The 21,472-nt window shown below is 52.1% G+C and overlaps 1 protein-coding gene across 4 annotated transcripts; it reads left to right on the forward strand.

The window, feature by feature from the left end:
* The first annotated feature begins 589 nt into the window (after positions 1 to 589).
* Camsap3 (calmodulin regulated spectrin associated protein family member 3) lies at positions 590 to 21,010 on the forward strand. 4 transcript variants are annotated; one of them, XM_038345574.2, is made up of 18 exons: positions 590 to 877; positions 9,669 to 9,922; positions 10,531 to 10,653; positions 10,736 to 10,831; positions 12,422 to 12,469; positions 12,741 to 12,879; positions 14,297 to 14,436; positions 14,533 to 14,626; positions 14,713 to 14,767; positions 14,871 to 14,944; positions 15,728 to 15,797; positions 15,903 to 17,376; positions 18,353 to 18,492; positions 18,593 to 18,891; positions 19,672 to 19,771; positions 20,106 to 20,218; positions 20,296 to 20,414; positions 20,508 to 21,010. In XM_038345574.2, the coding sequence occupies exons 1-18, from the start codon at positions 730 to 732 to the stop codon at positions 20,811 to 20,813; spliced, it is 3,792 nt and encodes a 1,263-aa protein (XP_038201502.1). In that variant the 5' UTR covers positions 590 to 729; the 3' UTR covers positions 20,814 to 21,010. The 4 variants fall into 4 exon arrangements, with proteins under 4 accessions (XP_038201502.1, XP_038201504.1, XP_038201503.1 ...); XM_038345576.2 differs by having other exon boundaries at positions 15,954 to 17,376; XM_038345575.2 differs by lacking the exon at positions 12,422 to 12,469.
* Positions 21,011 to 21,472: the final 462 nt, after the last annotated feature.

A 21,472-nucleotide genomic window follows, 5' to 3' on the forward strand; every position in this document is an offset into this window, starting at 1 on the left:
ATGGTGTGGAGGTCATAGGACAACTTGCTGGAGCCGGTTTTTGCGTCCCACCACCAGGACACCAGGGATTGAATTCAAGTCTTCAGACTTGTCAGCAAGTTTATTTACCTACTGAACCACGCCTTCATCACTCCCAATCACCATTCCTACACCCACACAATCAGAAACAGAACAGGTGCATACACACACTCGGCTCCTGACTGGGCCAAGCAGTACAAACCCACACAGGTGCTCACTCAGCGACCTGAATGTGGACACAAGCCTGCATGAACAACCACGATAAAGGCTACCTAAGCCCTCCAGGGTCCAGGCGTGAGCAAAACACACCATACACACACACACACACACACACACACGAACACACACGCGCACGCACATGCGTTCCTCTGCAGCCCTTCCCTCCTCCGCCATCACCGAAGCCCTTTGCATCAGGAAGACACACAGAAGCGTTAGTGTGGTCGGTGGGCACCCGTGGGGACCTAGGGTATCCGAGAGGACTGAGGCCAACCCAGGAGGCGGGGTGCACCTGGGCTCCGCCCCGGGGCGGGGTCGACGCAGCGTCGCCAGCGCGATCGGCCGCACCTGGTTCAGCGGCGCCTCAGCAGCGTTAGCAGCAACAGCAGCAGCAGCCGCCGCGGCAGCGGGGACCGTGGTGGCGGCGGCCCCGCAGCAGCGCAGCCCAGCCCATCGGAGCGCGCCGATCCGGGCGGCTGTAGCCCCGGCGCCGCCATGGTGGAAGCGGCGCCCGCGGGATCCGGGCCACTGCGGAGGACTTTCCTGGTCCCCGAGATCAAGTCATTGGACCAGTACGATTTCTCTCGGGCCAAGGCGGCGGCGAGTCTGGCGTGGGTGCTGCGGGCCGCATTCGGGGGAGCAGGTAACCCGAAGGCCTTTGGGGAAGGGACAGGGGCGCCAGGCTGGGGCGCGGCAGGTGCGGGGGGCGGGGCGCCAAGCCGGGGCCGTGGGAACAATAGCATCGGGGCTGCCCAGGGTCCCCCGAGCTCTCGGTCTCTGCTAAGCTGGGCCTCCAAGCTTCCTGCTCGGCCCGGGCTCTTGGACTTTGCCCGCCCGGGTCGCTGGAACGCAGTGGGGGGTGGGGCCCGCCAAGCAGCTGTGCGCAGGGGGAGCCTGGGATTAGAGCCCCCAGGTGAGCAGGGGCGGGGTCTGCAGACAAATTTTGGGTATGTGGGGGAAGGGGCTCCTGCTACAGTCCTCTGCTTCCCGCCTCCACCCCACTTCTCAGACCCCAGGGCCTGACTGCATGGCCAACTCCCCTTTTACACACATCAGAAACATATCAGGATTTCCCCTACCCCACCCTAATACCCACCCACCCCACAACACACACCGTGGCTTGGATTCCCCAAGGAGCGTTTTAAGAGCTCAGATCTACAGATCTACAGCTCTTTGACTGGGACACACACCCTGCATTGGCTCTGTCTGCGTTGCGGTGGCCAGTGTTGGGGGACTCTGGTAAATCCCCCCCTTTCGTCTCGATGACTCTTGCCACAGGATGGCAGCTGTGACTTATGGCCCCATTTTCCTGAGGATTCAGGCGGGCATAAATGGCTTATCCACCAGGTGTCCTGGGGTGGCAGCCCCGGCTGGCAGGCCTTCCCTTATTGAAGCTGACCCTTCTCTGCCCTTTTCTCCATGCTCACAGGCCTGAGGGACTAGGGCATCCTACTGGGGAGAATGAGGGTGGATTGTTAGACCGGGGAAGGCTCCCCAAGCCCTGGCTTTGGGCAGCTTCAGCCACCGCAGGCCAGAGCTGGGAGGCCAAGCCTGCTCTTAGGAAAAACAGGGGTTAATTAAGGTCTAGGCCTTCCTAGGAGCAGCAACAACTCTCTCTCTCTCTCTCTCTCTCTCTCTCTCTCTCTCTCTCTCTCTCTCTCTCTCTCTCTCTCTGTGTGTGTGTGTGTGTGTGTGGTGGGTGATGCCCTGCCCTCCTACTGATTTTGGCACTAACGGGTGCAGCCCCTCCCCCGACTCTGTTGCCTTCCCAGATCAACCTGTTCTGGGTGTGGGTCTCCTGTGACAGTTGTCAGTCAGTTGCTTCTGCCCAATCCTGTCTTTCCCACTTTTTCTTAGTCTCTCTTTCTGCACCCTTCCCTAGCTCCGACACCTGCCCACCCCCAGGGATTTGCTAGATAAAGAAAAGATTTGGGAGTTGGGACCTATGTCCCAGACCCTCACATGCTGAAATAATTAGATTAGAAAGGCTCGCTTTGTAGGCTTTTCATTTTAATTTTTTACTGTGTGTGTATAGAAGTGTGGGTGTGCACCCCAGCGTGTCTGCGGAAAGTCAGAGGATAACACAGTAAAGTCAGTTTTCTCCTTCCACCTCTCTGAGTTCTGGACACCTGACTGAGGTCGGCTGACTTTGGCACTATGCACCTCTACCCACTGAGCAGTCCTGCCAGCCCAACAGCACAGTTTGGCTAGGTTGTAATGAGTTTGAGTCCCAGCCCTTCTACAGTGTGGAGAAATAATTCAGATTCTTTGAACTTTGGGTTTTTCCTTTGAATTAACAAAAAAAGGTGTTTGTCCAGTTATGTATCCATGCCTGAAAACACATAGAAGCTGCTTCCGTGTAAGGCATGCCATGGTTTTCCACCCCAGTACTTTTTTTCTTCTTCTTCTTCTCAAGACAGGGTTTCTTTGTGTATTCCTGGCTGTCCTGGAGCTCACTCTGTAGAACAAACTGGCCTTGAGCTCACAGAGATCCTTCTGCCTCTGCCTCCCTAGTGCTGGGATTAAAAGCGTGCACCACCAAAGCCCATTGACCCCAGTCCTTTTTTTTTTTAAATTACATTTATTATATTTGTGGGGGGGGACACATATGTGGAGGTCAGAGAACAACATGGGCTCTGGGGATCAAACTCAGATCGTCAGACTTGGTGGCAAGAACCTTTATGTGCTGAGCCATCTTGCTAGCTTAAGACTCCCAATACTTTTGGGGCCAATTTGCTGAGAGGTGAATTCCTTGTCTTATGTGACACCCAGCTTGATGGGTGCTCCCAGTGTCTGCTGCTGTGACTGGTGGGAGTACTTTACTACTGCCCCTCACTGTCCCTTAGCCGGAGGATAGTGCAGAAATCACTGTATCATTTTACACAAGGGAAGAAAAGCCCCTCGAGGGAACTCCTCAAGCTCAGATTAACCATTTCTCTTCCTTCAGTGGCTGCAGCTGCCCTGGGGATCAAATTCAAGTTGTCATCTACCTGTCTCCCAAACAAGGGTGGAGGGGGCTGGAGGAAATGATGAGGAACAGAACTATATCAATTTTTAAAAATATTTCATTTATTTATTTGTTTGTTTATTGGGTGCCACTGGATGTATATGAAGGTCAGAACATGATTTGGGGGTGTAGATGTCGGGTGAACTCAGACTGTCAGGCAAGCGTCTTTACCAGCCGAACCATCTCTCTCTTCCTGGTGTTTGTTTTGGTTTGATTTTTTTTTTTTTAATTACCAGCACTTGGGTTGAAACCTAGGGCCAGCATGCTAGCAAGGGCTCTCTAGCTGAACTATGACCCCAGCCCCTCGTTGGGGGATTCTGCGGAGGCCCTGTACCTCTGAGCCACACTTCCAGCTCCTCCATGGTGACCTCTGGTCTTGTGTTTTCTGGTAAGCCACAGTCTCAGGCCTCTTTTTACTTCTTTTGAGATAGAGTATTACTAAGTTGCCCAGGTTGACCTATACTCTCTCACTCTGTAGCTCAGGCAGGCTTTGGACTTTCTTTTCTGATAAAAAGAAATGATTTATTCTTGTGTATGTATACATGTCTACCACAGAAGGCATGTGGAGGTCAGAGGACAGCTCTCAGAAGTTGATTCTCTCCATCTTTGTGTGGCTTCTGGGCATAGAACTAGGGTCACCAGGCAGGCTTACAATGTTAAGCACATTTTCCTGCTGAGCCATCTCAGTGGACCCCAACTTTGCACCTCCTGCCTCAGCCTCCTGGTTTGCTAGGATAGTAGGCTTTTGCCACCAGGCTCTACAGACTTGGGATTCACTACAAATGCCTTTCAAGAGGCAGGCCATTGTTGGGTGCTTAGGGTGTGGAGGAGAAGCTGGGAGAGATCCAGGACACTGGGGATAGGCACCGAATTAGATCCTGGATATCAGTGGTGGTAAGACCTGGTGTGGACCAAGCAGCTGGGCCTGCAGGAGAAAATTTCCAAGATCTTTCAGAGAGACAGGTGAAGGGGTGCTCCCCTGAGAAGCAGTCTTGAAGGCCGCCAAGGGCAGGAGCCTGTGTATGCAAAGAACTTCTTAGAGAAGAACTTGAAGCTCTTTGTGGTGGCTGGAGGTCAGGGCAGAAAGATAGTGTGTGCTCCAGAAGGAAGGCCTCTCAGACCAAGATCTGAGGGCACGGGGGAGTCACAGAAGGTGTCTGAGGACCAACAAGATCAGACAGGCAGTGAACTAAGGCTTGAGGAGAGGTAGTTCTGGTGGCTTCCAAGGCGTGCTTGTGAGGTATGCAGGTTGGTGGGCTCAGAGGAGACAAATTTGGAGGTAAAAGGTTCCATGTAAGTCTGAGAAACTCCAAATGCCATTCCTGAGGCCTGGAGAGTATGAGAGAGGTCTGTGAGGGAAACTGCTTCCATCTGGGCTCCTCTGTTTACAGACTGTGTGATCTTGGGCAAGTTAGCTTAGTTCTCTGAACCCTGGTTTTCTTATCTGTATATGGTCTTAGAATAAATGCCTCAGGGGTTAGGGATGGAGCTCAATCATACACAAAACAAGACCTTATTCGCCAAGATAGCAACAAAAGTGTGTTTTAGGATTAAACACACAAAAGGTCATGGAATGGATAATACTTGTCATGTTAGAGGAATGTTCTGCCCCCATGTGGTTATTGAGCACCTGAAATGTGGCTAGCATAATCTAGATGTGGTGGTGCACGCCTTTAATCCCAGCAGAGAGGCAGTCCAATCTCTGTGACTTCGAGGCCAGCCTGGTCTACAGAGCGAGTTCCAGAACAGCTAGTGCTATACAGTGAATCCCTTTCTTGAAAAAACAACAAAACAAAACAAAACAAAAAGCCAACAACAACAAAAACAAAACCCAGAATGTGGGGATGTGGCTTAGCTGATAGAATGCTTCACTTAGCATGCAGGAAACCCTGAGTTACACGCTCAAATCCCGCACAAAACTGGGCATGGTGGGGCAGGCCTGTCGTTCCAGCTTTTGGGAGGTGAGGCAGAAGGATCACAAGTTCAAGGTTCAGCTGAGTTTGAGGCCAACCTGGGTTACAAGACCCTATCTCAAAACCAAAAATCAAATATCCTGTTAATGTTTTGATACTCAGTATGTATTGAAGTGGTGTTTGAATGTGTATTGGGCTAATACCAGATTAATGGTCTTTGTTTCTACTTTTTAACTTTCTATTTTTAGTATTTTCTCACTATTTAATTTTTTAACTAGAATTTTTAGTCATGTTTATTTAGTGTGTGTGTGTAGCGGGGGAATGTGTGCATGCCATGGTGTGTGTTGCAGGGTCAGGGGACAACTACTTTGGAAGTAGTTGTCAGTTCTCTGCTTCCACCATGTGGAAACCAGAGATTAAACTCAAGTTGTTACGTTTAGCGACAAGTGCCTTTTACCCTCTGAGCCATTTTGCTGGTCCTTTTTGTTTTGTTTTGTTTTGTTTTGTTCAGATAGTGTTATACTCTATATTTCGGGCACCTCAGCTCACTGTGCAGCCCAACTTGGCCTTGAACTCATCCTCCTGCCTCAACCTTCCAAGTGTTGGGGTTGCAGGCTTGAGTGGAAACAAAACATCTGGTGGTTTTGTCTTTTTGAAACAGTTTTGCTATGTAGTCCAGGATGGCCTTGAACTCATGACCCTCTTGTCTCTGCTTCCCAAGTGTGGCACCATGTCCTGCTGGCTATCTCTACATTGGAGGACAAGGGTACAGTCATGAATATTGACCAGGGATTTTGCAAAACCTCATACAATACTACCGTGTGTCCCCTCACCCCAAATGGCAGTCATGTGGAAGGACACTAGTGTAGAATGAGTGCTTGATAATACATCCGAGACGAAGGCTGTAGGTGTAGCCTAGTAGATAGAGTGCTTACCTAGCATGCTCAGCGTCCTGAGTTCAGTCCCCAGCAAGGCATAAAGTAGGCGTGGTTGCCCTTGGATAGTTGCACTCCGGGCACTGGTAAGGTGGAAGCAGGAAGACTGGAAGTGGAGTTCGTCCTTGGCTACATAGCAAATTTGTGTCTCAAAACAAAATGAAGCTAGAGTCAGTGACAGGCCACTTTTCTTCCTCAGGGAAAGTCTTTACATTTTGCTCTTGGGAACAGGAAGTGCTCAGCGGGTGGGGGGGGGGTTGGAGGGGGGACTGGGGAGATGGGGGATCAGGATTTGTGTGATGTCAGGAGGTAGATGCAGCATAGGCAGGTAAAGGCAGGGTGGTGATTTATCACTGGGTAGCCTGGGGGGTGGGGTGGGAGATGCCAGGGTAGAGACACATCCTGGTCTGCAGCAGGTGGCAATCAGATGGCCACACAAGCCTACACAAGATGGGGTGGGGCTTGTCCCTCTGGAATAAGATAGCAGGAGGAAGGGTTCCGGAAGGAGGTACTGGGCACAGAGCCTGGGTGCATTATGGGCCTGTGGGTGTATGTTTGGCTGGCTGCTGTTGGCCTTGGGGAGACCAGGAACAGGAGAACAGAAGCTGGGTCTAGGATGGAAGCCAGGATAGGGAGGTTGAGGCAAGGCCAGTGATAGAGCAGTAGGGGCAGGGGCAGGCATTGAACCTTCAAATTCTTCATCTTTCTTTAAAAGTTTAAAAATTACATTTAAAAAATGTATATGGACGAGCCTCTTTTGTGGCACACATGTGAAGGTTAGAGGACAACTTTTGGAAGTTGGTTCTCCCCTTCCATTACGTGCTCCTGGGCATCAGACTCAGGTTTTGAGTCTGGACAACAAGTACCCCTACCTACTGGGCCATCTAGCCAACCTGAAATCCCTCATCTTTCAAGGAGCAAAGCTAAGGACAGGGAGGTGCGCTTGACTCTCCATAGGAGTACAGCCCTCACTGGGAAGGTCAAGTGTGGTTTCAGGGGGTATGGAAGGAGATGTGGCAAGACGGGGTTTCTGTCAATGATGCCAGGTCCTTATGTCAAGTGGTCTCATGGGAGCCTGGCTTTGAAGAATGAATGGTCTGGTCTGCTGTATCTCGTTCACATTGTTCACTTGTGAAGTACAAAAGGCTTACAGTTTCTTTAAATAAGCTTTTCCCCCCTTCTGGATGTTGAGCCACTTCCCCAGCTCCTCACTTGGGGGTTCTAGGCAGGGCTCTACCCCTGAGCCACATTCCCAGGCTCTCACTGGGGTTTCTAGGCAGCATATCCTTCACCTTTCTTTTTCTTTTTTTTCTCTTTCTTTCTTTCTTTCTTTCTTTTTTTTTCTTTTCTTTTTTTTTTTTTTTTTTTTTTTTTTTTTTTTTTTTTTTTTTTTTTTTGCTATTGTTGGTTTGGTTTTGGTTTTTGGAGACTGTACTGGAACTCGCTCTGTAGACCAGGCTGACCTCGAACTTACAGCGATCCACCTACCTCTGCTTTCCGAGTACTGGGATTAAAGCGTGTGCCATCATTGCCCTGCTCTCCTCTTTTTAAAATATACTTTGTTCTTTGATAGTTTCAAAGACATACATATGTATACAGTGTATTTTTATCCTGTCCACTGTCGTCAACTCCCCTCCCTGACTCTCCCTGTTTGATTTTTGTTGTTGTTAAGATAGGGCCTCTCTTTGTAGGACAGGTTGGCCTGGAAGTTAATGTACCCCATGCTGGCCTAGAGCTTGTAGCAGTTTTCCTGCCTCAGCCTCTTGAGTGCTGAGATTAGAGGTGTTACCTGCCACACCTCACTCTTTTTCCTGCCTTAATTTTATCACTGTGTGTGTGTTGGGGGAGGGGGATGCGTGGAGGTCAGAAGATAACACTGAGGAGTTAGTTCTCGCCGCCTTCCTGTGGGATCTGGAGAGTGACCTTGCTGTTGTTACTTTATCAGCAAGCACCTTTGCCCGCTTAGCCATCCCTTTGCCCTCGCTTTTGATTTTTTATTTATGTGGATATGTGTGTGGATAGATGTATATATGAAGGTCAGAGGGCAACTTGTGGGAGTTGGTTCTCTCCTTCCACCATGTGGGTCTTGTGGATGGAACTTAGGTGACCAGGCTTTGTGGCAATGTTGAGCCATATTAGCCATATTACTGATCAGTTTTTTTTTTTTTTTTTTTTTTTTTTTTTTTTTTTTTTTTTTTTTTTTTTAAGACAGGCTCTCACTTTGGCTCCAACTGGCCTTGATCTCAGTCTGCTTGCCTCTCAAGTGCTGCAGTTACAGACATGGGCCACCATACTCGGTGGGCTCTTGGAGGCAAGGTGTCATAGCACAAACGGGCTTGTTACTGTTTCATAGCCTTTCTCAGTTTCCCAGGGCTAGGGGTATAGCTGTGCACACTGGGCCCTAAACTTTTCTGCTTTTCGGTGTCCCCAAGGCCTGGCATACCCAGCTTTACCCTTGCCTCTTGTCTCACCTGTTTCTGTTCACTGCCCTTTGGGGCCCTGGTCATCTTCCCCTCTCTCCTCTTTTTCTTTAGTTTCCCAATTTAATGCCCGCTGTTTCCTTGAGGAATCTGCTCTCTGCCTGCCTTTGGCACGTATATCCTGTAGGCAGCCTCACAACCACCCCAGCCACCAAGATGGTATAGGGTATAAGGTTTGCTTAAGGCCTGCGTTTGAGTCTCAGTCCTGGCACTGGAGACCCATGTAGCCTGAGGCCAGTCACTTTCCTTCCCCGAGCCTTCTCTGTAAAGCTGTTGCCGTCTATGAAGTTTCCAGGGCTGTGGATGGAAGTTTGCAGGGCTACTTGCTGGGTAGAGTGCTTGAGGGGTATGTGGGAAGCCCTTCGTTCCGTCCCCAGCAGGGCACAGACGGGGTGTGGTGGTGCATGCCTGTAATCATAGGACTTTGGGAGAGAAGATGGGAAGATCAGAAGTTCAAGTCATTCTTAGCCACTTAGCAGTTTTGAAGCCAGCTCGGGGTACATGAAATTCAACCTCTAAAATCTAGACAAATAAGGACTGAGGAGATGGTTTAGTGGGGAAAGTGTCTTCCTGGGAACTTGCGTTCAGATCCCCAGCCGCCACAGGAAAAAGGGCTGGACGTACTGTAACCTCAGCTCTGGAGAGATGGAGACAGTGGGTCGTAGAGGGCTCACTGGCCAGCTAGTTCAGCTGGAATGGCCACGCCCAGGTTCAGTGAGACTCCAGGTTCAAGGAGAGACTCTGTCGAGGCTGGAGATACGCTCAGCTGTCAAGAGCTCTTGCTGCTGTCCTAGAGGACGCTAACCCTAGTTCATTCCCCAGCGTCCATGTCTGGTGGCTCACTACTACCTGTAACTAGCTTCTGATGAGAGTCTGACTGATACCACCCTCAACACGCAGAATTCTCACTCCCTTCCCAACTCAGGTGGCCTGGAACCCCCTGTGGTAGCCCTGGCAAATGACTTGTACTTGTGTGTCTGGCCCTATAGACAGTCCCTTCCTAGGCCAGACCCTCCCTTCCTGGGGATTATGTCTTTGAAAGGGGGTGAGTAGGTGGGGTATGTGTTGATCTGACCTGCTGTGCCCCTCCCCACTGCAGAGCACGTACCCCCGGAGCTGTGGGAACCGTTCTACACGGACCAGTATGCACAGGAGCACGTGAAGCCCCCGGTGACACGCCTGCTGCTCTCTGCGGAGCTCTACTGCCGGGCCTGGCACCAGGCACTACCGCAGCTCGAGCCACCCCCCAGCCCCTCCGCGCTGCTGGCCTTGCTGGCTAGGAGGGGCACCGTGCCCTCCCTGCCCGAGCACCCAGTGCGAGAGGCTGACCTCAGACACCAGCCGATTCTCATGGTAGGCTCTGCTCCTGGCCTGTGAGGCCCCGCCTACCAGTCTTGGCTCCTCCCCTTAGCCACCCTAACCGTCCAGAGTTCACCTTCCTCCAAAGTTTCCAGTGTCTTTCCTGAACCTCCTTTCAATTTCCACCCGCTAATCCTGGTTTCCTCTGCCAGACTTTTTCTTCTCTAGCCACACCCCCATGCGCATCCCATTAGATATAGCTTCTCCCACAAACTTAGCTCCTGTCAAACCTATCTTCATTTTCCAAGCCTAGCCTCTCTCACCAAGCTAAGGGCATCACATCACACTCAGTTCTGCCTTTCATGCATGGCTCCTCCCTCAAGTTCCTATAGCCTTCCACTCCTCAATCTCCTCCAACCCAGGCTGGTTCTGCCCTTGCTTTCCCTACATGGACCACTCTATTGTAAATCCTGGTGTCTAGCTTCAAAGCCTAGCCCGCCCTGTGTGCCTCTTCTATAACTAGCCCTCAAGGTCCCACCTGCCTACCCCTAGCCCCGTCACCAATCCTACTTTCAGGTTTTTCCTCTTCTTTGGAACTAGAAGGGGAAAGGTAGCCCCCTGCCCTGCCTTCTGGCCTCATCTTCCAGACTTTGCCCCTACAGGGAGCCCACCTAGCTGTCATCGACGCCCTCATGGTTGCCTTCTCCTTTGAGTGGACAAAGACACTGCCTGGTCCCTTGGCTCTGAGCAGCTTGGAGCACAAACTCCTTTTCTGGGTAGACACAGTAAGTAGGGTCAGGCCAGGCCAGGAGTGGAGATAGTAGCATTGGCCAAGTGGTCAGGCACTGACTTCTCTCTGACCCCTAGACCGTTCGGCGGCTACAGGAAAAGACAGAACAAGAAGCATCCCAGCGTGCATCTCCTGCAGCTCCTTTGGATGGGGCTGCTCCTACCCAGCCCTCGGTGAGGCTAGGACGATGGATGCATGCATGGACGGATGGGTGGATGAGTGGATGGATGGATGGATGGATGGATGGATGGATGGATGATTGTGAGCTGGGTGGGAAGGGATGGGCTGCACCTCCTGGCCGTTGCTGAGGTTGGGGGTGGGCCTGGAGGTGACTCCCTTTTCCTCTTTCTCTCTGCACCTCTTGCACCGGCCCCTGCTGTCCCCTTCTCTGTCCCTCTGGCAATAGTGCCCCACACGCTGGTACTGGAAGCTGGTTCCTGTAAGTGGGGCTGTCTGTTGGTCTTGTCTGCCTGTCCTGCTTGTTTCTGTCTTGTCTGTGTCTGTTTCTGCCTGATGGCCTGCATCCTCCCCCAGCCCCAGCGGTGAGCAATGGAGGTAGCACCCTGGCCCTGCGGACTGAGAGAACTCTTTGGGACCCAAGACTTGTGGGGGGGATCTCTGTCATTAGCAAAGGTAGAGGTGGGCATGCTTTTGTATGTTTATAATCCCAGCCCCTGGGAAATTGAGGCAGGAGTATTACAAATTTTAGTCCAGCCTAGGGTATATCTGGAGACCATGTCTTTAAAACAAAAACCACAAACAGCCCTGTTGGTGGTGGTACACACCTTTAATCCCAGCACTCAGAAGGCAGAGGCAGGTGGGTCTCTGTGAGTTCAAGGCTAGTCTGGTCTACAAAGTTAGTTCCAGGACAGCTAGGGCTACCCAGAGAAACCCTGTCTTGAGAAACAAAAACAAAAACAAACAAACAAACAAAAAAAAACCAAAAAAAAAAAAAAAGAAAAGAAAGGAAGGAAGGAAGAAAAAAAACTACAGACAGAGGTTGAAGCTGGAGAGATGCATGTAACTCCAACTCTTGGGAATCCAACACCCTCTTCTGGCTTCCATGTGCACTACATACACATGCACATACCAACACACAGACACACAAATACACACATAAATAAAAGTAAATCTAAAACAAAATAAAAAACCCAAGTGGACGAGCATTCCATTAACTAAAAGTGCAAGACTCCCTGCACCTGTCCTTAGCTTGAGGAGCAGGGCCCCTTCGCCTACCAGATTCATAGACAATGACCACAAATTGCAGATAGATACATGGAGGGAATCTTCCTAGCCAAGAGGAAGATCTTCAGCTTTCCTAGGGGGAAGGAGCTGAGGTTTTTAAGTTCTCTCTCTCTTCCACTAACTAGCTGTGTGATCTCACACAATGGTCTAAACCTCTCCTTGCTTAGTAAAATTTATTGCAGTATATAAATAACAGGAAAGTGGAGGCTGGATGGGATCCCCACCTTTGCTCACTGCTTCTCCCTACCCTGGGGTCTAGGTTGGGGGGTTGATTATTTCTTCTGCCTACCTGCTTCCTCTGCATCTTCTTCCTAAGCCGGGGCCTGGGCTTGTCTTGGGAGGCTGCTTTTGTGGGGTTCCTCAGGGCTGGGAGGAGTTGGGGTCCCCGAAGCTGGCCAGAGTATGATTAGGGAGTTAGATGGCCAAGGCTCAGGACAGGGGTCAGCACTCCTCCTTTCCCCAGAGGAGGCTTTGGGGGCTCAGCAGGCCTTGCTGACGGCCGCTCCTTCCCCCCCCAGCACGCAATTGCCTTCTGTTTGAAGGAGTCGGGGAACAAACCCCCTATGGTAATGTATCCCCCTTCCCCGGGGTCTCAGGAGGCCCTGTCCCTAGCCCCTGCTGCTGGCCTGGCTGCTCGCAGACAAGTCTTCTGCCTCTCGCTGCTGTCCTTCCCTTGCTCCAGGCTGGCCCTCCCTCCCCTCCCGTTCTGGCTCTGGGGATCCCGAGCTTCCCACCCCTTCATGGCAGAAATCCCCATCTTCCCTGTTCCAGCCTGCATGACTGCCAACCTGGGGAGGACCAGACTGATTGCTAACCTCATTCTGCTCCTGTCCACAGATTCGATACCGCAAGGACCGTGCCATTGCCCGACGGGCCCCCTGCTTTCCAAATGTGACCACCCTTCAAGACCTGGCCAGTGGGGCAGCACTGGCAGCTACAATCCACTGCTATTGTCCCCAGCTATTGCGGCTTGAGGGTGAGTAATAGATAATGCAGCCCCGATCCTGGGAAGGCTTCTCCAGTCTGCAAGGCCAGTATGTTTCACTACCGAGCCAAGGTCTTACACAGCCTAGAGTAGCCTTGACCTCGCTTTGAATTTCTCATCTTCCTGCCTTCACCTCCTGAGTGCTGGGATGACAGTGTGCACACCTTGCCCGGTTCATGCAGTGCTGGGGATGGAATCCAGTGCTTCATGCACACTAGGCGAGCACTCTACCAGCTCAGCCACATCCCCAGACCCTAAAGTCTGGGTTGGCATCTCTTTCTCTTCCCTTAGTTAGCTCTGTGACCCCATATAGGAGTCTAAATTTCTCAGGCTTTAAGGAGTTCATACTTGCTGAAGGCCATGTTCCAGACCCCAGTTTAGGTACTCCAAAATAGAGGCACACTCTTGACTTCCTGGACGTTCTGATTGGGGAAAAGAGATAATAAAGTCATCTAAAAGTCTTTTGGGTCAAATGTGGTGCCTAAAGGGCAATGGTTGGCTAAGAAAAAGAAACTTGTTACTGTTTGGAGACAGAAGTCTCAAGCTTTCTCTCTTCCTGCCTGAGGCCTCCCATGTGCTGGGATTATAGGTATGTGCTACTATATCTCCCTGGGAAAAAGTGATTTGTTTTGTTTTTATTGAAACAAGAGTCCCTTATAGCCCAGACTGGCCTCAAGCTCACTAAATAGCCAAGGATAGCCCTGAACTCCTGATACCCCGCCTCTATCTTCCAAGTATTAGGATGATAGACATGTATCCCCCAGGCCAAATTTATGGGATGCTGGGGGTGGAAGCCAGGCTTTGTATATTCAAAGCAAGCACTTTTCTAACTGTCCTGTATTCCCAGCCCTTGGGAAGCTGTTTTTTTGTTTTTAAGATTTATTTTGGTTTTAAATTATATGTATATGTGTGTGGGTCTGTGTACATGTGAATTCAGGTAGCCCTGGAGTCTAGAAAAGGGTGTTGGATCTCCTGTAGCTACACCCTTCTGATGGGGTGTTGGGAACTAAAGTCAGGTCCTCTGCAAGAGCAGTACATGCTTTTACCTGCAAGCCATCTCTCCAGAAAACATATTTTGAGGAGGGATGGGTGATGGCTCAGTTGATCAGCTGCAAAAACACAAAGACCTGGGTTTGGGTTCTCAGTACCCACGTAAGGATCGCTGTATGGCAGTGAGTTCTATAGTCCAGTGCCAGAGAGGTGGAAACAGGAGGATTCCAGGGACTCGCTGTTAACGTCTAGCCTGCAGGCTTGTACACAGTGTGCGCACACACATACAGAGGACAAGAAAAAAAAAGCCCTTGAGTTAATTTTAGGGTGTCAGCACTTTATAGTGTGCACTTGCAGAAGGTAGAAGACCTGGCTCACAGGAGGGCTTCCTGGGGGCTCCCGTCTTCCTTCCCCACAGAGGTGTGCCTCAAGGACCCCATGTCCGTGGCAGACAGCCTGTACAACCTGCAGCTGGTGCAAGACTTCTGTGCCTCCCGTCTTCCTCGCGGCTGCCCCCTGTCCCTCGAGGACTTGTTGTACGTCCCACCACCCCTCAAGGTAAGGTCTTCTTGAGAGGGTGGGGGTGAGGCTCAGGGCCTGAGGTCCACATCCAGGCCTCTTCCACCAGTCAGCTGACCTCCCTCTGGCCTGCAGGTCAATCTGGTGGTGCTGTTGGCTGAGATGTATATGTGCTTTGAGGTTCTGAAGCCTGATTTTGTGCAGGCAAAAGACTTGCCTGATGGACACGGTGAGCCCTGGGGTCTTGGGTTTGCCTCGGGGTCTGGAAGAGGGTAAAGGAGCCCTGCCTTACCTCTTTCTTTGTGCATCCAATAGCTGTCTCCCCCCGGGGTACTGAGACTTTACCATCTCAGAACAACAGCGGGAGCAGGTATGGGTCCTCATTGGGGTTCTTCCTGCCCACCTGGATGCTGGGGCAAGACTGGGGACACCTGTAGGAGGTGACTGAAGGATGATGTGTATCTGTTTGGCAGTTCTCCTGTGTTCAACTTCCGTCACCCGCTACTGTCACCTGGTGGCCCCCAGTCCCCACTCCGAGGATCCACAGGTGAAGAGAGAATATGGCTTCTATTACTAGGAAACTTCAACCACAAGAATCCCCCAGATGACTTCATGTTGAGTCCTCCAAAGGCCCTCGTTGGGTCTTTCTGGCTTCCTTTGTGGCTAGTTTCAAGACCCTTTGCATCAGCCGGGCGTGGTAGCTCATATCTTTAATTCCAGCACTGAGGAGGTAGAGATAGGTGGATCTCTGTGAGTTGGCAGCCAGTCTGGTCTACATAGAGTGTTCCAGTCCAGCCAGGATTACACAGTGAGATCCCATCTCAACAAAACAGAGAAGACTCCTTGCATGACACCAAATAGCCCCAACTGTCAATATTTGGTTGTTTCATTTTAATTTTTAAATTATAGTTGTATATGTGTGGGGGTGAACAGGTGCCTCAATACATGTGTCGAGGTTCAGAGAGGACAACTTGCCGAAGTTGATTCTCTCTGGCCACCATGTAGGTCCCCAATATTGAACTCAGTTCATCAGGCTTGGAGACAAGTGTTCTTATCTGCTGAGCTATCTCATCAGCCCAAAAGAAACTGCTATCTGGACTTTGCAGTACTAGAGATTGTATCCAAGGCCTTATACCTGCTAGGCAACTATTGTATTATTGAGCCATGCCAGATGTTCCAGCCAGCCACTTTTGGAAACGTAGTACAACCAGACACATAATGACCCATCAGTGACCCACCTTGTGATTCTGCAGAGGTTGCCTCATACACTAGCCAACCCCTACATGAGTGACCTCCCCCTCCACAGTGACCATTCACTCTCCCTCCCCAGGCTCCTTGAAGTCATCTCCGTCCATGTCTCACATGGAGGCTCTTGGCAAGGCCTGGAACCGCCAGCTTAGGTGAGTGCATTTTAAGGGGCCCCGTAGCCTTGGAGGAGAGATTGGGCTAATCAGGGCAGGGCAGAGGCCTGTCCCAAGGGCTGACCCCACCCTCTGGCCACCCAGCCGTCCCCTTTCCCAGGCTGTATCGTTCAGCACTCCCTTTGGCCTGGACAGCGATGTAGACGTGGTCATGGGAGATCCTGTCCTGCTCCGCTCCGTCAGCTCAGACAGTCTGGGTCCCCCACGTCCTGTGTCGTCATCATCCCGGAATCCTGCTCAGCCAACCCCAGAATCTGGAGACCTACCCACAATTGAAGAGGCCCTGCAGATCATCCACAGTGCTGAGCCCCGGTTGCTCCCTGATGGGGCTGCCGACGGCAGCTTCTACCTCCATTCTCCTGAGGGCCTCTCCAAACCACCGCTGGCCTCTCCTTACCCTCCTGAAGGAGCCTCAAAGCCACTGTCCGATGGGCTCAACAAAGCGCCCATCTATATATCCCACCCTGAGACCCCTTCAAAACCATCTCCCTGCCCAACAGGGGAGGTATTGAAACCACCGCCCCCATCTGAGGGGTCCCCAAAAGCTGTGGCTTCATCCCCCGCAGCCAATAACTCAGAAGTGAAGATGACCAGTTTTGCTGAACGCAAGAAACAGCTGGTGAAGGCTGAGGCCGAATCAGGAATGGGGTCTCCAACATCTACTCCCGCAGCACCTGAGGCCTTGAGCTCAGAGATGAGCGAGCTGGGAGCCCGACTGGAGGAAAAGCGCCGAGCCATAGAGGCTCAGAAGCGACGCATTGAGGCCATCTTTGCCAAGCACAGGCAGAGACTGGGCAAGAGTGCTTTCCTGCAGGTGCAGCCTCGGGAGGCTGCAGGGGAGGCTGAGGAGGAGGCTGAGCTGGGCTCAGTTCCTGGTGGGGAACGACCAGCAGGTGAGGGCCAGGGTGAGCCATCTTCACGGCCTAAGTCAGTTACCTTCTCTCCAGATCTGGGCCCAGTGCCCCCAGAGGGACTGGGGGATTACAATCGAGCAGTCAGTAAGCTGAGTGCCGCTCTGAGCTCTCTGCAACGGGACATGCAGAGGCTCACAGATCAGCAACAGCGGCTTCTGGCCCCTCCAGAGGCCCCTGGACCTGCCCCACCACCTGCAGCCTGGGTCATCCCCGGACCCACCACTGGGCCTAAAGCGGCATCCCCTAGTCCTGCCCGTCGAGCCCCAGCTGCCAGGCGCAGCCCAGGGCCAGGCCCCAACCCAACACCCCGTAGTCCAAAACATGCAAGGCCGGCAGAGCTGAAGCTTGCACCCCTAACAAGGGTGCTCACACCACCCCATGATGTAGACAGCCTCCCTCACCTACGCAAGTTCTCACCCAGCCAGGTGCCTGTACAGACTCGCTCTTCTATCCTTCTGTCGGAGGGGACGCCTCCTGAGGAGTCCGCCACCAAGCCTGCCCTCATTGAGATCCCCCTAGCCAGCCTGGGAGAGCCTACTGCTGATGAGGAGGGAGATGGGAGCCCCCCTGGGGCTGAGGATTCATTAGAGGAAGAGGCATCTTCTGAGGGAGAGCCCCGGTCTGGGCTTGGATTCTTTTATAAGGTGAGTCACCTGGGCAGGTGAGAAAGGAAAAAGGTGAGCTAATAGGTGGATGTGTGAATGGTGGAAGTGGGGATGTCCTGTGGGGGGCTAGTAAGGAGGATGGCAGGTAGTGGATAGATGGTGGGTGGGAAGCGGAGGTGTCCTAGGGGACTAGAAAGGGGCATGGGAGGTAGTGGATGGGTTAGAGGGAGGGTGGATGCATGGGTAGGGGGATAGGCTAGAGCGGGAAGGTGATGGTTAGGTAGGGATAGGAGGTGAATTGGTATGTGGGTAAGCAGACAGAGGGAGGTTGATTGGTAGACAAATAGTTGTTGGACAGATGGACAAACAGGGCTAGGGTGATCCTAGAGTTCCTCTTTCCTGACCGGCCCTGTTCAGTTATCCTCCATCTTCATGCCTCCTGAAGCCTGGGCCACCATAGTGTACTAACTGGACATAACTAAAGAAGGCATACTCAGTTCCTGCTGGTCTAAACCCCCTTTTCCCCTGAGGACAAAAATCCTGTCCACTCTTTGGGCTCTGCTCCCTTCTGACTTTGACTTATATCATTCTCCCCAGCTCATGTTCCAGACATACTGGTTTGTTCTGGCCTCAAGGCCTCCCTTTGAACTTTCTATTCCATCTGTCTGGAAAGTTCCCCTCACTTCTCCCCAGTTAAGTAAGTCCCTTTCATTATGCCTCAGGGGTGCTTCAGGAAAGGCTCGCTTGGTGCCCCCAGAATAGTATAGGCTTTAGTCCAGTCTGGCAGCACTCCAAGCATAGGTAGAGCATTATAGGTCTGTGTTATCACTTAATTATCTTCCCCTTTGGGTCAAATGCTTTATGTATGCAGCTCCCTGGTCTGTAAGTCCGTGCATAAAGTAGGCACCAACTAAATACTCTGAAGACTTTTAGAAAGGTCAGGTGAAACCACAGTTGGGTCAGTGGGAAAAAAATCAGACTTCAGCTATACCTGGATTCTGATGTCATCCTGCAGGACGAAGACAAACCTGAGGATGAGATGGCTCAGAAGCGAGCCAGCCTGCTTGAGAGGCAGCAGAGACGGGTAGAGGAGGCTCGGCGGCGTAAACAGTGGCAGGAGGCTGAAAAGGAACAGAAACGGGAGGAGGCGGCAAGGTGAGGCTATAGCTGGAATGAGGGGGCCCTGGCTTTTGATATTGCTGCCTCAGTGCCCCCATATTCTATTCTGCTTGTTCCCCTTCTGTTTAATATGCAGGCTGGCTCAGGAGGAAGGCCTAGGCTTGGCCCCTGCAGCCACTGCAGCCCCTGCAGCCCCTGCTACCAGAGCTGCGGTCCCAGCTGAGGAGGAGGTGGGCCCCCGGAGAGGGGACTTCACCAGGCTTGAGTATGAGCGCCGGGCACAACTGAAGCTGATGGATGACCTTGATAAGGTGCTACGGCCCCGGGCCTCAGGGACCGGGGGACCAGGGCGGGGCGGGCGCAGGGCCACCCGGCCACGCTCTGGTTGCTGTGATGACTCGGCCCTGGCAAGAAGCCCAGCCCGCGGCCTGCTGGGTGAGGACCCTGTGGGAAGGGCCTACCTTGTGGCTGGGAGAGGCTCTATGGTTGTGGAGAAAAGGGAGCATCTGCAGTGTAGTATGGGGCAGGTATTTAGGGTGAACAGAATTTTCATTGTGGGGAGGGGGCCTTCTCTCCTTGGCTGAATGTCTGAGGATGTTACTAAGTAATACTCCCTTCTCTGTAGGTATGTGGATGGGAGTGTGAAGCGTAGGGCTGGAGTGTTCGGACTATGAGATGCCCTTGGTTCATTCCCCAGCACTAGAAAAAGATTTCCTTGCCATATTAAGCCAGGCGTGGTGGCACATGCCTGTCATTATAATACTCAGGAGGCTGAAGCAGGAGGATTTTGATTTTGATCCCAGTCTGGGCTACTGAGCAGGTTCCCGGCCAACTGCGTAAGGGAAAAAAGTTCAGAGTAATGGTAGTGGCCCATTTGGTAGAGAGAGGTCTTGCCTAGCATACAGGAAGCTCTTGTTTCTTCTATCCCCAGCATTAACCAGGTATGGGGGTATAGGCCTAACTCAGCACTCAGGAAGTAGACAGAAGAATCGGGAATTCAAGGTCATCCTTAGCAAATAGGGAGTTTGAGGCCAGCCAGGGCTACAGAAGACCCTGTTTATAAAAAAGAAAAAAAAAGCCAATGAAGCAAGCACAAAAATGGAGCTGGGCTGCAAAAGGCTGGAAGGGTTTTGGGAAGGTCAGACCCTGGACCCTTGGGCGTTAATGGAGGTAAAGGGGCCTTAGGTGGGGCTGACTGGTCTGGTCTCATCCTAGGCTCACGACTCAGCAAGATCTATTCCCAGTCCACATTGTCCCTGTCTACTGTGGCCAATGAGGCTACTAATAATCTTGGTGTGAAGAGATCCACATCTCGGTGAGTCCGGGTAGGCAGGGCTCTCAGAGCTCACCATCATCTATAGACATCTCTGGAGTCAAGAGTGGGATCTGGATGAACTGTATAGATGGAAGGAAGCGCGTGTATACGCAGATAGGATTTGGGACCTGATGGAAAGGTCCGGAGAACTCACCCCCATGCAATGTTGGTGTATCAGAGGGGCTGAGTGTTTGGAAAGGTATCACATGGACTTGTAGGAGTATGCAGCATCCATGTACCTCTCTTCTGCAGCGTACTGATCTCACTGTACACTGGAGGGGGGGTATGCTTCACACACTACTGACCCCACTTCCATCCTTGCCCTCCTCTATAGGGCCCCTTCTCCATCAGGTCTCATGTCTCCAAGCCGCCTGCCTGGCAGTCGAGAGCGTGACTGGGAGAACGGAAGCAATGCTTCTTCACCAGCATCAGTGCCTGAATACACAGGTAAGTGAGGCTTTGGATAATGTGAGCAGCCGCAGGTTCTCTACCTGTCCCATCCCTGCTGACTGACTGCTGTCTAGGTCCCCGGCTGTACAAAGAACCCAGCGCCAAGTCTAACAAGTTTATCATCCACAATGCCTTGTCACACTGCTGCCTGGCAGGCAAGGTGAACGAGCCCCAGAAGAACCGAATTCTCGAGGTGAGCCCTGCACCTGCCTGGATACGTGGGGCTGGTGGGTGGGTCAGTGGTCCTGCCTGACCAGCTGACCGGCTTCTTAACACCATCCCTCAGGAAATCGAGAAAAGCAAGGCCAACCACTTCCTGATTCTCTTCCGGGACTCAAGCTGCCAGTTTCGGGCGCTCTACACTCTTTCTGGGGAGACGGAGGAGCTGTCGAGGCTGGCAGGCTATGGGCCTCGTACTGTCACCCCAGCCATGGTCGAGGGCATCTATAAGTACAACTCAGACCGCAAACGCTTTACCCAGATCCCTGCCAAGACCATGTCTATGAGTGTGGATGCCTTCACTATCCAGGGACACCTTTGGCAAAGCAAGAAGCCTACCACGCCCAAGAAGGGTGGCGGCACCCCCAAATAGCGCCCACCTTGGCCAATGCACAGGCTGGGTCTGTTGTGTTTGGGCCACTGCGCTCTTGGAGGACAGTGTATTGGATATTCCTGGATCCTGTCTGGTCATGCTGTGCGGGGCTGAGCTGGGAGCTTCAGGGACTCAGGGCTCAGTTCAGTCCCCTTGTCCGTCCTCCACTTTCTTGAATAAAATAACTGAAAAGAGAAGCTGAGACATTGGTGTCTCCTCCCTGAGCTGGACTGAGTTCACATCTCGAGTTCTCTCTCACCAGCTTCAGCCGTCTCATTGCCTCTTGCTGGCCCTGAGGTAACTTCTGCCAAGGTCTGTGGTGACCTTCCTGTTGACACTCCCTCCCCTGAGACGTTCTCAGCCACCTCTGAACTGACCTGGCAGGAGGTTCCAGAGCAGCTATCCTCTCCTGGGCCTTCCCCACCCCCACCTGCTAATTTTCCTCCTCCATGTGGCTGTTACTCATCTTTCCTGGCATTTGGTGTGCAGCCAACTTCTAACTCGATCTCCATTTCTTCGTGCCAGCCTGCCTTCATTTCAGGGCTCAGTTACAGTCTCTGAGCTTAGGATTCTGTGTTCCTCTTCGGAGCCCCATATCTAAGGATCCAGTTGCCACTGTAGGTGCAGGACTCAGGTGTAAGGCTCACTACAGCCTGGCT

The sequence above is a fragment of the Arvicola amphibius genome, chromosome 10 (assembly GCF_903992535.2).
Source record: "Arvicola amphibius chromosome 10, mArvAmp1.2, whole genome shotgun sequence".
NCBI lineage: Eukaryota > Metazoa > Chordata > Mammalia > Rodentia > Cricetidae > Arvicola > Arvicola amphibius.